Here is a 15,316-nt window from a genome sequence, read left to right as displayed (position 1 = left end):
CTTTTACTTGACGAAATTCAATTCTGTTTATTTAAAATAAGAAATCCGTTTAGTAGGGTATAAAACGAAGATGAAATCAACAACGCCTAAACATGCCAGAAATTTCGTTTCTTCGAAACCCAAAGAACCAAATGACGGCCCCCCAAAGTCGGCTCTCTAACGCCCACCCAAAAAAAAACCAAAAACCAAAAGACAGCCCCACAAAACGTGCTACTGCCGTAAAAGAAGATCTGCCCACCTTTCAAATATCGTCTTCTGCTGCCCCCCTCTTTGTTCCTCTATTCACTCCCCATCCGTTCCTCAGCACACTCTCAATCTCCTCCATCCTAAGACCTCTCGTCTCAGGATAAATCCTATAAACCGCCAGCAACCCACCCCCGCACACCAGCGCATAAACGACAAACAGCCCCTCAGCTCCGCCCCACATCCATTCTACAGCAGGAAGGAAGGTCGCCCCAACGACAAAGTTGAGCACCCAATTTGTAGCTGTAGCCATTCCCGTTCCGAGTCCTCTAACACGCATAGGGAAGAACTCGGACTGTACGATCCACGGGATGGCACCGACACCGATCGCATAGGCTGCTACATATGCCATCATAAATATGATAAGCAGTGGGGTCCATATGGAAGGCGAAGGCTCTGAAAGAGCAGTGGTGGTCAGAATTGGCAGATGGTGGAAAGCTATCGCACACAATAATAGCCCCACTATCATACCCGGGATCGACCAAAGTAGGATCCTTCTCCTCCCGATCCGGTCAATCAATGTGAAGGCCAACGCGGTAAAAACCAGATTTGTTCCAGCAACGACCATTGCAGTAGCGGTAGGGTTCTTGAACCCCACTAGGGAAAATATAGTGGCCGAGTAGTACATGAGAGAATTGAACCCGCAGGCCTGTTGGAGGCCCTGAAGCAAGCAACTTATTGCTAGAGCACGCCGATTGCTCCCAACTGCAAAGATCGCTCTGAGCTTGGCCATGAAGGGATCTTTTGACACAGTCTCTATACCCTGTTCGATACTACCAAGGACTTTCTCGACTGATGTTTCAGAGAGGTCGCCATAGATCTTCCGTACAACTCTTGCAGCTTCATCGCGACGAGAGTGCTGTACTAGCCATCGCGGCGTCTCTGGCATGAAAAACATAAACACGAACTGGAAGCAGGCAGGGACACCACCGAGTCCAAGCATAAATCTCCAGCTAAGGTCTTGAGAGAGGGTTGGTGGAGAAAGGATGAGACCAACAGCATAAGCAATTAGCTGGCCGAATGTGATAAACAAAACATTAATTACGACCAGGCGACCTCGGTGTGATGGAGGGGATAGCTCGGAGATGTATCTGTTTTCGTTAGCAAACATCGAACAAGAGCCCGGCCATACATCGCAAACGGGGGGCCGATGGGTGTTTATGTAGGAAGATTCCCATCCGGTTTCACTCACAGCGGCACAATCAGACTTCCAACACCAACACCCAAGCCCACCACAGCACGACCTATTACCATGCTGCCCACACTCCCGGCGAGAGCCTGCCATATGGCACCAAGAATAAACAGGACATCTGCAACCCAGATGACCCCTCTCCGCCCAATGCGATCTGCCAGCAATCCAGCAAACAAACCGCCTACCAACGCACCGAGTGATGTGGAGGACGTTATCAGCGACTTATCCCACGTTGTTACAGGCTTCTCCGGCGTGGAGAGCGACGGGCCAAGGTGTAGTAATGCAGCCGAGATGGAAGCTGTATCATCTGCAGGGCGTCAGTCTTGTCAGTTGCGGTCGAGATAGGGAGCAATTATATACTCACAGCCGAACAGCAGACCACTTATGCCAGCTGTCAAGGTGAGGAGCCATATCCAGCCTGTGATAGCTCCGTCTTCGGGGTTGTCCGCGTTTTCTGTGGGATCGGAAAGAACATCTGGGTTCGCTATCAAAGGCTGAGTACTGAGTGACTGTGGGTCATCTTCGGTATCGAGGCGAGAATATTGAGACATCTTAAACGTGGAGCTATGGGGAAGCTATCGCATCCAGTTAGAAGTCCAGAACGGATGTCCGATGCGCTCTGTTTCCTTGCGAAGTTTGGTTTAAGATCTGGTGGCTCCCTGGAGAAAGCAGATATGATATAAAGTGATGAGATCTCGAGATCGATTAGTACCTTTGTGAGCAGGAATGCTCCCAGGCGAGCGAATGAAATCCGGCGATGTTTTACATGGTGTTTCTCGGACCAAGGGGCTCCGCAGGGTTAGGGCTGTTTCATCCAGGGTTAGGGTCAGGCCTGACATTACGATAGTCTGCTGATGCTAACCTTCACATGACAGTTTTTCCGCGCCTGGGCGTGATCGAGTACAAATGGTAGAATTTACATTCAATCCTTATAAAGAGACAGAGCCCATTAAAGATAGTCCAAAAATATCCATATAATAAACATAGTAAACGGCAATGTCCTTGCCAGTGGTAAAGAAGGAAAAAAAACGCCTGTAGAATCATTACCCCGCCCATTTTTACCATCCCCATCCATTTCATACCCCATCCATTACCAATCATTACTGGTTGATCCGTAAATATATGCCAATTCGTTGTAAGTTTCCATAATTCATTATTGTCGTAAATGCTCGTTCGTCGCTAGGTAAACTTAAACTTAGGGTTCTTAAAATTGAACCCACTTTCAAGATCATCCATGGGACTACTCTTTTCTCGAAGTCTAGGTATAGGAATAGGTGGCAATTTATTCCAAAGCGAAACAAATAGAGATTCACACCACCCACCGACGTTCTGGAAAGTCTGGCCTGTGAGTAATCTCGGAGTAGATCTCGGAAGCTTGGACATCAGGAACGGGAAAACATACGCTAGAATATTTGAAGATAGCCCATCCGGCGAGGACCATTACGAATAGTGAGAAACTTAAAACCACATACCACCACCACTTGACCGGACCAGTTTCCAATATATCCAAGTTCATACCGAACAAACTCTTAATTTAACTATTAGCTTCCACCTTCCCAATAAGTGCTACGGAGTATGATGCTTACAGCTACGAAAAGCAATGGTAGAAAAATAAAAGTGATCCAGGTGAGACGTTTCATGCTCTGGGCAGTTGTGGTTGATATCCGTGCTTCGAAAATAGAAACCAAGTTAAATTCCTGTTACGAATTAGCCAAACCCAACGTGACCATGCTTCATAAAGGTGAGTTCTCACGAGTTCAATCATGTCCTTCGTCCTTTTCTCCAATTTTCTTATATTTTCTCTGCAGTCCTTCTTCATAGCTTCTATCAATTCATCCAAATGTTTCGTCTCGAGATATATTTTATCCCTTTTCGCTTTGGATACTTTCCCCTTTTTGTCCTTCTTCTTCTCCTTCTTCTTCTTCTTTTTATCGCGCTCGGGGCAGTCGGAAAAAATGATTGATGACGCTTCGCTCTCTGTACTGTCCTCGGGGCATTCCTCGGCTAATGTTGCTTTGTCTTCGAAGTGGTTGACTTCATCATAAAGCAGTCGCTTCTCGCGGAAATCTTTCACCAAAGCTCTGGCCTCCTTCACGTGCTGCTTATATAATGTTCTGAAATCCGACCATAGTTGTGCATCTCTTAAAAATGTTCGTATAAGACTAGTGGTTTGCCCCTCTTTGAGCAAGAGGTTTTTTCGCTGGGTGGTGGAAATTAGAATACGTTTACAATACCAGTATCTCGCTGGAATAGTTGATACATACGCTTTGTTTGAGGTGTTCTTCGGCTTTATGAAAGATATCCAGCCACTTATGGTGTAGATCTTCAATGAACAGAGTAAAGAAATCAACCCCATGCCTCGGCACACAGCCATACTCCAAAGTACTCCTGTAATTCATGGAGCGGAAAATCTGCTGGTCCCCAGATCCAGCTTTTCGCATGACCCATGAGATCTGTGTTTTCTGGATCTCAGTATGGAAGCACGATTCCTGTGGGGTTTCATCAGGCTCAAGTTGTGCCTCTTCTGGAGGGATGTGAACAAAGAAGTCAAATGCAACATAGCAGACCAATATTGCTTTTAAATTTTGATCAGCCAAAAGGTCACGACCCTTGGGGTGGATGGGATAGAAACACACCTTTGGTATGGGCAGTTGTTGCGATATTTCCAATGTTTGGGATCCCAAGACCATAGTTCCGTGTAGGGCCGTGTAAGTCTTTTCTTGGGTTCACCAGCGCCCATATCCATTGCACATTGGCACCGCTGGTTTCTGGGCGAACATTACCATGTAAAGCCAAATATTTCGACATGAAGTTCCAGGGATCAACGAGTCTTTTACATTTTGCATCATCCCATTTGAGCCCATTTGCATTACTATTATACAATGGTCAGCATAATTCTTTTCAATTATTTCTTGCCTGTAGTTTACTTACTAAAATTGTTTCAATGGTAACAAATCATCTGTCTCGATCCCAATTTTCGCATTATCGATGTCAACCTTCTTGATATCGTTCGCACCGGACGAACCCTCGCTTATCATAATGATGTCGGTTTCACCTGCATTCAATACTGCTCGCCAACTCTTTACACGGGATTCCCGAATATTGTCACCCCTGCCAAGCATCACCTTCACCAACTCCTCATACTTCTTCTCCAGCGCCAAATGTAATGGCCTTCGAGTTCTGTTATCTTCAATCTCCATATCGGCGCCTGCATCTAGCAGACTGATAAGAAGTTCCTTGCACCCATTCTCAGCAGCATAATGTAGCGGTGTCATTCCATCATAATCCGCATGGTCGATAAAAGCGCCTAGTTTCACCAGCTCCTGCAACATCTCACTACTCATGTTCAATGAGAACAGGCACGTTCTTCCCATGGAGTTTCTAGTGTTTATATTCACACCAGCGTCCAGTAGCATCCTCACAATCTTCATTTGTCCAGCATTTACAGCAGCCTCCAGTGCTTCCGCTCCATACGATTCCGTTTTCGCCGCTCCCGTAGAAATCTCTGCTTCTAGGATGAGCCTTACAATTTCCTCATGGCCACCTCCCGCTGCAGCCTGCAGTGCCGTTTTTCCGGAAAATTCTGATGTTGGAGCATCCGTGTCTGCCCCGGCGTCGATCAACATTTTCACGATTCTCTCATGGCCGGCCTCTGCCGCAGCCTGTAGCGCAGTCCTCCCGGAAGAGTTTGCCGGCGGCGCATTTATATTTGCCTGATATCTTAAAAGCAGAGAAACTATATTTTCTCTCCCCTCCCCCGCTGCAGCCTGCAGCGCAGTTCTTCCAGAAAACTCTGAAGGTGGGGCATCGATGCTCGCGCCAGATTCCAGTAAGATCTCGATAATGTTTTCATACCCTGCCCCAGCTGCAGCCTGTAACGCTGTTCTACCATGGAAATTCGATGGGTATGCATCGACGTACGCCTCGGCCCTGAGAAGCATCAGCACCACATCGTCATGCCCGCCCTCCGCTGCAGCTTGCAAAGCTGTCCTCCCGGACGATTTGGATGGTGGAGCATTAACGTTTGCGCCGCAACTTAGAAGGATTTCGACTACATCCATGTGACCGCTTCCCGCTGCTGCTTGTAGAGCAGTTCTACCAAAATCTCCAGTTGGGGGAGCATCGATTTTCGCCCCAGCGCTTAGAAGCCTTTTCACAATCCCACCATATCCCCTCTCCGCCGCAGCCTGCAATGCCGTCCTCCCAGAGTACTCAGCAGCAGGTGTAACCAAAGACGCCCCAGCATTCAACAGTAGCACCACCATACCCTCGTGGCCGCTCTCCGCTGCCGCCTGTAAAGCGGTCTTCCCGGATATTTCCGCGGCGTTGACATTTGTTCCTGACTCGAGGAGTTTCTTGACTAAACTCTCGTCACCGTCTCGAGCTGCATTTATCAGCGTCTCACGGGCCGCATCTGCTATGAATCTTCCGCTACCGTCCACAACCTCGGAAATATCTGAGACTGAAACTGTGAGGCTGTGTCGCTTGGGAGTTTCTGGGGGAGGGTGGAGAGAGGACAGGGCGTTCGCCCTCATGATGGGTGCTGGAAACGACATTGCCGGTACTCCTGCTCCTGCTGGTGGTTGTGTGTACGATGACATTTCTTACGGGGGTGGGATAAGGGGGGTGTACGTACTCTCTGGCTCGAGGGTACGCACGCTTTTACGGAATGGACAGCTAGATTCGAAGTCGTTCCGACTATCTATCGGGGGGGGTGGCTGGTAGTCCTCCAAACTGTCTATACTCTAGACAGTATAATAATGATTCTGGGTATGTGGGTGGGTATGTGGGTGGTGATGCCGATTACTCAACTTCAACCTATCAGGTCTTAGGTGCTGGCTAGCTGAGCCGTGGTGGGTTAACCTCGTGGGATTCAAAAGGGTGCAGATATCTCCTTCTGCTTCTCCTTCTTCTTCTTCTGGAAAACTGGTACAGATCAGAGAGAGATACACATACCCGTCGTGTTATTTTCCAGCTGACGGTTCGTTGTTGGGAGAAGGATCAGGTCCTGGAAAGCAGGATCTTTTCTTCTTTTCTTTTCTCCTGTGTCTTAGCCTTCCAGGCTGGACGGGCGTCCTTTGCTATTAAGGAATTAGATTTGAGGATTAGATTGAGGTCGTCCTCAGTCTTTACTTTCCTCTCCCTCTCACCAGTGCGTCTTGTACCACAGGCTGGTAGACTGAACCAGCCATACAAGGCTGAAATCGCCATATTGAGTAAGGTAACGGAGCACGAGCACGGCATTGGGTCCAGTTGTCTTAAAGAGCGAAGAGCCGGGGGGGTGAAAAAAACGTATCCACTCGGCCCATCAGCCACCCACCAACCCAACCAGAGACGGCCACAACAATTTTTCCTGACAGAACAATGGGATGCACCCACCGATCCCCAACTCGCTATTGACATTTTCGACCAGTGTCCCTCCCCACCCCGGCCGGCGGGAACGGGTTGGTTGCTGCTTCGCTGTCAGTTGAAATTTGTCTCAGCTGCAGGGACCACTCCTATTAGAGTACACCGTGCGCATTTCAACTTTAGGGCTAGGATCAGCGATGACTCTCTACATATGCTCCCTCTGGGTGGTTGGGGTCTTGGTATGGATTACTAGAACGAGTATGGTATGCGAGTGCGAAAAACCGAAAGAACAAAGGTCGGAGAGAATGATTCGACAGAACTTCAGCACATCTGCTCCAGAAACCGGGTAAATTGCCCGTGATAGAGATCGGGTATGTAATGTATGCAGCAGCACATAAAATGCCCACCTACTGCAGGTGTAGATAGAGTGCTCTACTCTAGAGGACCCAACTTGGGTACATCCATTATCAAGGGATGATATGACGTCTAGAAGACTGCCTATCTCTCCGTCTGCGGGGATGAAGGTTGCGGGGATCCCTTGAAAGTAGAGCAGACTGAGCTGAAAGACACATGGAGTGGGCTAGGCGTGAATCCATGGCCAGCAAAGGAAAAGCAAAGTCAAGGTTAACTACAACCCACCACTCCAACAGCAGCGATGTTTCCGATTGCTGAACACATGCATGTAGATGTTTTTCCTGAGGAGACCAAATTAAAATCTTTGCTAAGTAAGCGTGCACGTCCTATAGGTGGTTTGTAGGAGAGCCAATAGCCGCCGCAGAAGTATCTGTGGGGTATCTATGAAATGATTGTGTATGATAGCTCACGTGCCGCGCGTAAGATGAGAAGAAGTCTCATATTGATGATAGATAATCGAAGTCGATCTTACAAAAGCCAGGTCTTCACTCGCATCTGACCAGCTAGTAATTATCGACGAGTGTAGTTGTCCATTCGAGCCCCAAGGTGTAGGGTAACTACATGTACAAGTAAGCTCTGATAGGCATGTAGTCAGGTTACACTTTCTACACGTGTCGGTGTTACATACATCCGAACGATTGACTGTAGCTGAGTAATCGACCTCCTCCACAACCTCTCACTCGCTGGGTCCAAGCGTTTGTCGGCGGCCAGTGACAACAGCCAGCGAGTCATGCCCACCTGTATTCTATCCTTTCAAATGCCAGTACCTACAAGAACCCAGTCGAAAGATATCCAGCACACCTGAGTCGTCCAGGCTCATTGATTGAACCCCGGGATTTCCCCCTCTTCTATAGGGGAGCTAGCCCATCCATGGTTGAGTATATACTGTACCATACAAATGTAATCTCTTGTTTCCCAAGGTGGCATCCATGGTGGCACCAAGGTTCTAGTTACGACGGGAGTCCATCTTATGCATGGTGACATCGTCCTCGACGATGACTACTTGTATTGCTAGCATGAATTACATGTAGCAACTAGGGGTTGGCTTGATGTTACCACCGCAAAAATTGATTGACCCTACATGTGGATACAAGTACGTTTTTAACCTGGTACCGTGTCAGACTGTAAGAACTGGAAATGGGCCATTGACATACAAATTTGGGTGTGAACAAATTGGTTGTGAACAAATTTGGTTTTGATTAGGCCTAGGTCAAATACGTTACTGGTAACAATGACATTGGATCCGTAACTGAAAGCTTCTCAACGAAACCACCTCATATATCTCATGATCGTGTCAGCAGCAAAGGCAAGAAAAAGAAGCAACTTGCAGCGGATGGTAAGAACGGGAAAGTAGGACGCGAACACTCATGGCGAAGAGGGCCCTAAAAAAAAACACCTATCTTTTTCCTCCCACAAACAAGCTACTTTCACCCCGCAGTTTTAACGGATGACGTTGCTAGAGGCCAGCAGCAGCTTTGATTGTGTCCTCAAATATCGGGACTATTTCGTCCCGGGAAGCAGTCTCGGGCCAGAGCCCGAAGCATACACACCTCTAACTGATACCGAAATATATCCCACTCTAAAATAATCAAAAAAAAAAAAACTTTCCGTTATCATGCAGAATGAACACATATGTGCAGCACTGTGGCCAAAGCAAAAACCGGTACAAACTCTAAACTACCTATGGAGAGTAGAGATCTAAAACGTAAAATTACAAATGACCCGCCTTTTGAACACCAAAAAAAATCAGAATCTATGTAAAGTATATATATACAAACCTCATAATTACACTCGCACCCCAAGGTGTGCCCCCCGCCGTATGGTGAAACCTCTCTCGGTTACTACCTGCGTTCGCGGCACTGGCTCAGGCAGAGGCCACTCTGCTAGGACGTTCCGTGGTTCTTCGGAAGACTGGTCCGACCTCTGGAAGGGCTGCCGCCGCGAAATCTCATAATCACTCAAGGGGTCTCTACTTAGAGACCGACGGATGACTGGCCGCACCTGCTGCTGCTTCTGCTGCTTCTTCTTCTGCTGCTGCTCATCTAGCTGCTGCCCCGAGTCGCGCATTGTGCTTATCGGGTGCAGATAACCCTTCCCAGGCACATAGACCTGTCGAGTTTGTTTATCGTGATATATTGCGCTGTGATTTGGCCCATTTTCTAGATCTCGATCCGGAGATGAACCGGGCCGGTAATCTTCCCTGTCCTTCGTCGTCTCCGTCCGATCTTTCGACCTCCTATTGCCGTTCACACATTAGCCCAAACCTTTATCTCAGGGAGCTGTGGATAACAAACCAATCAATCCCCGTCTCTATCCGCGCTAGCTCTATTGCCACTTTTGCTGCCATTTGAGCATTGTGCATCAGCATGACCTTCTCCGCTGCTACCGTTCTGTCTGTATTATTGAAGCGCCGGATTGTAGACACCATGTTCTCAACCACCTCCTTGTCCTTCTTACTGTGCTTCTTGCGTTCCTTGAAGTATTTCTTCACACTCCTCTCAACTATTTCGAGGTTCAATTGATTTTGGTACGGGATGGGATTACACAGGAGCTGTCCCGTTTCGAGTCCGCATTCGTGACTTGTATCTATCCACTCACTCATTAGCTGATACCGGGATAGACGGAAGGGTATATGCTCACGGATCATCCTCGCCGCCTCTTTCGCGTTCTTCAGCACTAACGGACTCTGAAGCTCTCCCTCGGTACTGTAATGTGCTGGGAGCTTGACCTCCATCGTCCCCTTTCCGAACGTAGCTACTGGCACACCCTTCGTTTCTAGGTACTCTATCGTCCCTTCCGCATCCAGATAAACCTTTGGTCCCGAACATACCACTGCTACATTCCTCCGGCCGAGCTCGTTAACATCAGCGGAGATGTCCATAAGTGTTGTCGCAGATCTATGGACACCGCCGATGGCACCCGTTGCGAGAACCTTGATACCAATCATTGATGCAATCGTCAATGCCGCTGAGACCGTAAGACCACCGCTACGTCGACCTGGCTGTAGTCCGCAAATCCTACAGTTAGCCCGCTTCCGAATAAACCAGAAGGAAGCAACCATACCATCCCAAGCACAAACGGCAACTCCCTCTGCGAGACCTTCATCGCAGCTCTCTGCCCCATCTCGTAATAGAGAGCTGGGTCCTCGATACCAACATGCACCCTTCCAGCCAACACCATCATCGTCGCCGGTATCGCGCCCATCTTCCTGATCTCTCGCTCCACCTTGGTCGCAAATTCCGAGTTGAGCGGCAATGGCAAGGCTAAAAAAACCCCACTTGTCAGTACTCAATTCCCCGCGCAGACAAGAAAGGGGGAACCAACTAACCCCCCACCTCAGCCGGGCAAGTGATGTTCGCCGACTCGAGTGCTACGACGGGCGCCCCGCGCTGCAGCGCAGCTTGGATTTCTGGGGAGATCTTGATGAACTGAAAGGCCTCTGGCAAGGATGCGAGCTTGTGCACGCTACGGCGGTGATGGTGCAGACATGATTTGAGTGTTGGTGGTGAGCGCACATGTAGTTGTCGCGTTACTGTCGTGAGAAGTTTGGTTGACGACATTTTTTGGGTGTTTGAGGACCCTGTTTAATTTTCTGTGGGTGGATTTTGCTTTGGTGGGGTGAACTTCTAGGGGAGGGTAGGGTAACAATCAATGCTAGTGGGGTGGATTTGGGGGGTGGGTTAGGGTGGGTTAGGGCTTGGGGTACGTATGGTGAGAAATGTGAGTATATTCCATAGATGGAATGAATGCGCATACAGAACAATATCCCCATTGTTGAGATGTTTCTTAATCATTGGTATGGACATCTCCGGGCTGTCAATGTACGCCGCGCCGAGTAAGGAACCTAATCCGAGTCAACTATAACCATGGCCAAAAATATGATTTCAACCCAACCAAAGATTTCTTCAAGCATTTCACTAATCTCCAATTAATTAATTACTTATCGGCGGAGATTGTCCAAGAGGGCTTTCGGTAGAGAAACCGGACCACTAAGCCCGAGACCTCTTTTGGTGGAGATTATGATTATACAGTGGGGTTTAATAATTGCAACAAGTCTAACAAGTCGGGGAAGGCTGTTCAAGACTGCAAATCAAACCTACTCTAGATCATCCGCATAAACATAAGCTAAATATAAACATAGGGGACATGTACAGTAGATCTCGTTGTAAAAGCTTGACTCGTTTATCTCTCCTGCACGTGCACATTGCTATCTTTATCCTTAGTTGTAGTCTGGATCAGCAGTTCGAACAAGAGTAGTAAGAACCAATGATAACCTGTCAGGTAAGGGGGAGAGCTTAGTACTCCTGTTTTTTTCCCCCTCTTATCAGTCTGGATAGTAGTGCATCAAGCAACCGTTCATTTACAGAGAAGAAAACGTTCTTCATGTATTGGTAAGACTGCACTTTTGGTATACAGAATCGAAAGATGACTACGTGAAAAAAAAGGTCTCACAGGCAACCAAGGTGGTTAACCGGTAGACTTTGAAAGGTCCTACCCGGAGTCGAACCGGGATTACAAGAATCAGAATCTTGGGTGCTAACCATTACACTATAGAACCTTGTGCTACCGAGTTGATTTGACAATTTTGAAGAGTTTTCAAATTCTACATGTAATTGGTTAGCACCATCTGCTAGTGGTGGTTAGCTCGGCCTTGGCATGGCTACAATTGTCGCCGTTCGGGACAGCGACAAGCAATTACAAGTCGGGGCCTATCAAATTACAATCCCTGAACTATTTAGCAAACAATTATCGGCTGAGTTACGTACGCACGTCCTATGCGGTTGTGCAACAAATTCTGTGAGGTATCTACATGTCGTTGGCAGGTCAATGATAGTAGGTTACGCAATCCCCAGAGCCAAAGAAATTAAAGCCAACGCCGCACGCGTCATGAGCAGAGACTAGAGTGCTTCTACACGCCCACTCTCACTACTGGTACCATTTTTCTATTCCCTCTTAGATTTCCCTTTACCATGGCTACTGACTACATGTTATAACACCACCCGTCAAGATGCAATTACCCAAATAACCAGTTAGCTGTCCGGTCCCCACTGCAGAATTGATTAAATTCCAATCTATTTGCCAGGCCAAACTAGACTAGACGGGTCTGTATGCGCGTGTAATCTGGAAGCCTACTCAAAGTACCTCGCCTGATTAACCTGGGAACATTTAAGATTTGACAATTTACGTGTCGTGGGATGACCTAGGCTGTCTTTCTGTCAAATGCTTCTTTCCCCATTCCCAGAGAATTAAAGAGCGGGACTTGATACGGGACTGATACACCCCACAATTCAGAAGTGTCTTCACCATCCCTTCCTTCCTGCAAGTTCTTGGACCGTTTCAAAAAAGCTTACCATCCCTATCGGTCCTTGAAAGAAAGGAGACAAGATTATATGCATCACCGACTCCTTTACAGGATAGATACAACCATCTTAGGTCCCTTGAGGATGAGTAGGTATCTACATCACGTCCACTACCCTGATCCTCCAGCCACCTCCGCACTGCATCCCTTGAATTCGATTCCCTTCCCTTGAAGTTGTAGGTGCAAGTATCTACTCCCTAGTATACTATATCTACTCCCTGACCTCTCGCGCATCAGAACACTGAAATGGGGAGGTACAATTAGAACACGTCTTGAAATGCCAGTATCTGCTTACATCACAAATGCCTGTACGGATCCTTGATATTGTGAGTGCATAAAAAAAAAGCTACGTTGAACTTTCTTATACACATAACCCTACCCTTATTATACGCATTCATATCATTACCACGTGTTTTATGCAACCAAAAGAGCTGCAAGCCTATCGACGTCAGCAATAAACGACGCCAGGGACGACCCTATCACGACGCGGAATGAAAGGAGGAACTTGCATATCCCATGATAACAAGCTGTCCCCCATCGACTTCTTCTATTTGTTTCCCGTGTGGAAGGAATCGGTAAACATAATAAATACCCTATTACCATTGCCATTGCCATTGCAAACAAACTATATTCCATACCCATACCCCATCCCCATGGCCATGCCGATACCGATACCCCATACCCATACCCATACCAATGACCTCCACAACACAATTCCTCTCCGTGCACGTGTCAAAATGTCATACCAGTGGATGGATCGGGAAGGCAGGATAATTTAAAAATAAGGGTGATGAAACGCGCGGCTCTTTACTCAAAACACTTCCCCACGAATCAGGTCAATCATAACGCGGAAGTGAGTAGTCTCTTTTTTATGTGCAAATGAATGAGTGATGATGCCTCTATTTTGTGCGTGATAACGCACTGACATTGATTTTGATATATATGATGTGAAAAACAAAAATAACAGGGACCCCAAAAAACCCAGACCAGCACCAATAGGGCGATGCAAATACAGGAAACAAACAAAAAATAAAGTACAAATAATACAATGTTCTTTCTTCGTCCTCAAACAAGCCCCCAAGGAATACAGTAGGTAACATGATACCGTGTTTTGAAGGGTATGAAATCTATAATTCGATTCGAATGAGGGAGAGAAGAAAAATAGAAGAGGAATAAATACTACAAATAGAGTACAACCTATGTCGTTCTGTCCGAACAGTAATACTTACAAAAGCTAGGTCATAAACCCAAGACAACCATCAGATCAAACAATAAATTCCACAAACTAACACCACCACCCAAGCTCATCGAGAACAGAGGTATCATAAGACACTAAAAAATTGAGTAAGATGACAAGGAAACCGGTCTATCCAAAATTCTTTATATTTAGGCGAATGGGGCACGCTCGTGCTTCAAGGCCCTCCTGGTGGCCTGCTTCTTGGAGCAGTCGAAAGCGCCACCCCATGGGCAAGAGCCAGAGGAAGTGTAGTCGTAGCAAGCGATGGATCCGTCGGTCTGAGACTTGTACCAGCATGGTGGGCAGGCAGTTCCGACACAAGGCTTGTCAGACATTCCTCCGAGGTATCCAGTGGCGGTAGAGCAGGCAGCAGCTTCGGCATCTTCGTCTTCGTTAACGTAGCTAGAATCATCGGAGTTGTCGTAGGTTGGTCCTGAGATGAGATGTTAGTACATTGAATAAGATGAATTGGATATGTGGGCAGAACATACCAACGAAGTCAGAGTCGACGATCTCAATATCGAAGCAGGTAGAGTAAGAGTTAGCCCATCTGCCGTCATAACCGGTCTCCTCGTTAAGAGCACCGAAACCAGAATCCCAGGCCCAAACCCAGACCATGGAGTGTCTTCCGGCCTCAATGTTCTTCGGGAGTGTCAAGTCGAAGTAGTTGGCCTTCTCGTTCATGGTGTTTCCAGTGATGAGAGTAACGGCATCAGCGCTGAAGTTGGACTGAGCACCTGGGATCCAGTTGGCCTCAGTGAGGTTGGACTTGTATTTGAGCTCGGTTTCCTTCTGTCCAGCCCAGTAGATACGGACGAGACCGGGGTCACGGTGGTTGGGGGAACCGATGTCCCAGCGTGAGTGACCGTTACCCCAGTGACGCATGCGAAGGGTCTGGCCAGGCACAGCAGTGGTCATAGGGTACTCTGAAGGGTATGTCGCTGACTCCTGGCTGCCGGGACGGCAAGCGAGGCCCTCGGTGTTGCTGGCGTTGTTCAAGTTCCATGCGTAGAATGAAGACTCCTTGATCCAGTCGTAATCGTAGATCTTGTTACGCGGGTAACCATTGCAAGTTCTCACTCTGCAGAGAATAGAATATCGTCAGTAAGGTATTCATCATTCCAAGAAATTGCTTTTGAAAAAACAAAAAAAATTGTTTTTATTATGTAAGGGGCAGATGAATACATACGGGTCAAGGTTGGGGTCAGCCATGCATTCGGAGTAGTTGGTGACATCGGTGTCAACACAGGCAAGCCATGAGTGAGCCATGGCAGATCCAGCCATGAGCGCGGAGGCGAAAAGAGAGGTTGCTTGGAACTTCATGTTGATGATTGTTTAATGATTGTGCTGGTTCGAATTAATTGACTAATTGAGGATGCTAAGAAGCTGCAAAAGAGTGCGCAGAAATCAATTCTCAAGAGAGTGTGAGTAATGATGAAAAGAATGAATGTCAAACACAAGTGAGTGAGTGAATGTGTTGGTGGAGAAGGATGAGAGTGAGATCTGTAGGGAAGGAAGTCCC

The 15,316-nt window shown here is 47.5% G+C and overlaps 3 protein-coding genes across 3 annotated transcripts; all 3 read right to left on the bottom strand.

The window, feature by feature from the left end:
- Positions 1-241: 241 nt before the first annotated feature.
- Positions 242-6,036, bottom strand: H6S33_008538 (uncharacterized protein; the record flags this gene model as incomplete). The annotated part of the gene is made up of 9 exons (XM_044839896.1): positions 242-1,334; positions 1,436-1,742; positions 1,800-2,010; positions 2,838-2,963; positions 3,022-3,132; positions 3,189-3,635; positions 3,700-4,010; positions 4,072-4,307; positions 4,367-6,036. 9 exons carry the CDS (start codon positions 6,034-6,036, stop codon positions 242-244), a joined length of 4,512 nt encoding a protein of 1,503 aa, XP_044688083.1.
- Positions 6,037-8,983: 2,947 nt separating this feature from the next.
- Positions 8,984-10,758, bottom strand: H6S33_008537 (uncharacterized protein; the record flags this gene model as incomplete). Its single annotated transcript, XM_044839895.1, has 5 exons — positions 8,984-9,434; positions 9,493-9,784; positions 9,839-10,199; positions 10,262-10,461; positions 10,527-10,758. The coding sequence occupies 5 exons, from the start codon at positions 10,756-10,758 to the stop codon at positions 8,984-8,986; spliced, it is 1,536 nt and encodes a 511-aa protein (XP_044688082.1).
- A 3,185-nt stretch (positions 10,759-13,943) lies between these two features.
- H6S33_008536 (uncharacterized protein) lies at positions 13,944-15,117 on the bottom strand (the record flags this gene model as incomplete). Its single annotated transcript, XM_044839894.1, has 3 exons — positions 13,944-14,227; positions 14,286-14,875; positions 14,984-15,117. The coding sequence occupies 3 exons, from the start codon at positions 15,115-15,117 to the stop codon at positions 13,944-13,946; spliced, it is 1,008 nt and encodes a 335-aa protein (XP_044688081.1).
- Positions 15,118-15,316: the final 199 nt, after the last annotated feature.

Source organism: Morchella sextelata (assembly GCF_020137385.1).
Source record: "Morchella sextelata strain SCLS chromosome Unknown scls_26, whole genome shotgun sequence".
Taxonomy (NCBI): domain Eukaryota; kingdom Fungi; phylum Ascomycota; class Pezizomycetes; order Pezizales; family Morchellaceae; genus Morchella; species Morchella sextelata.
This window is presented reverse-complemented; position numbering and strand designations above follow the sequence as displayed.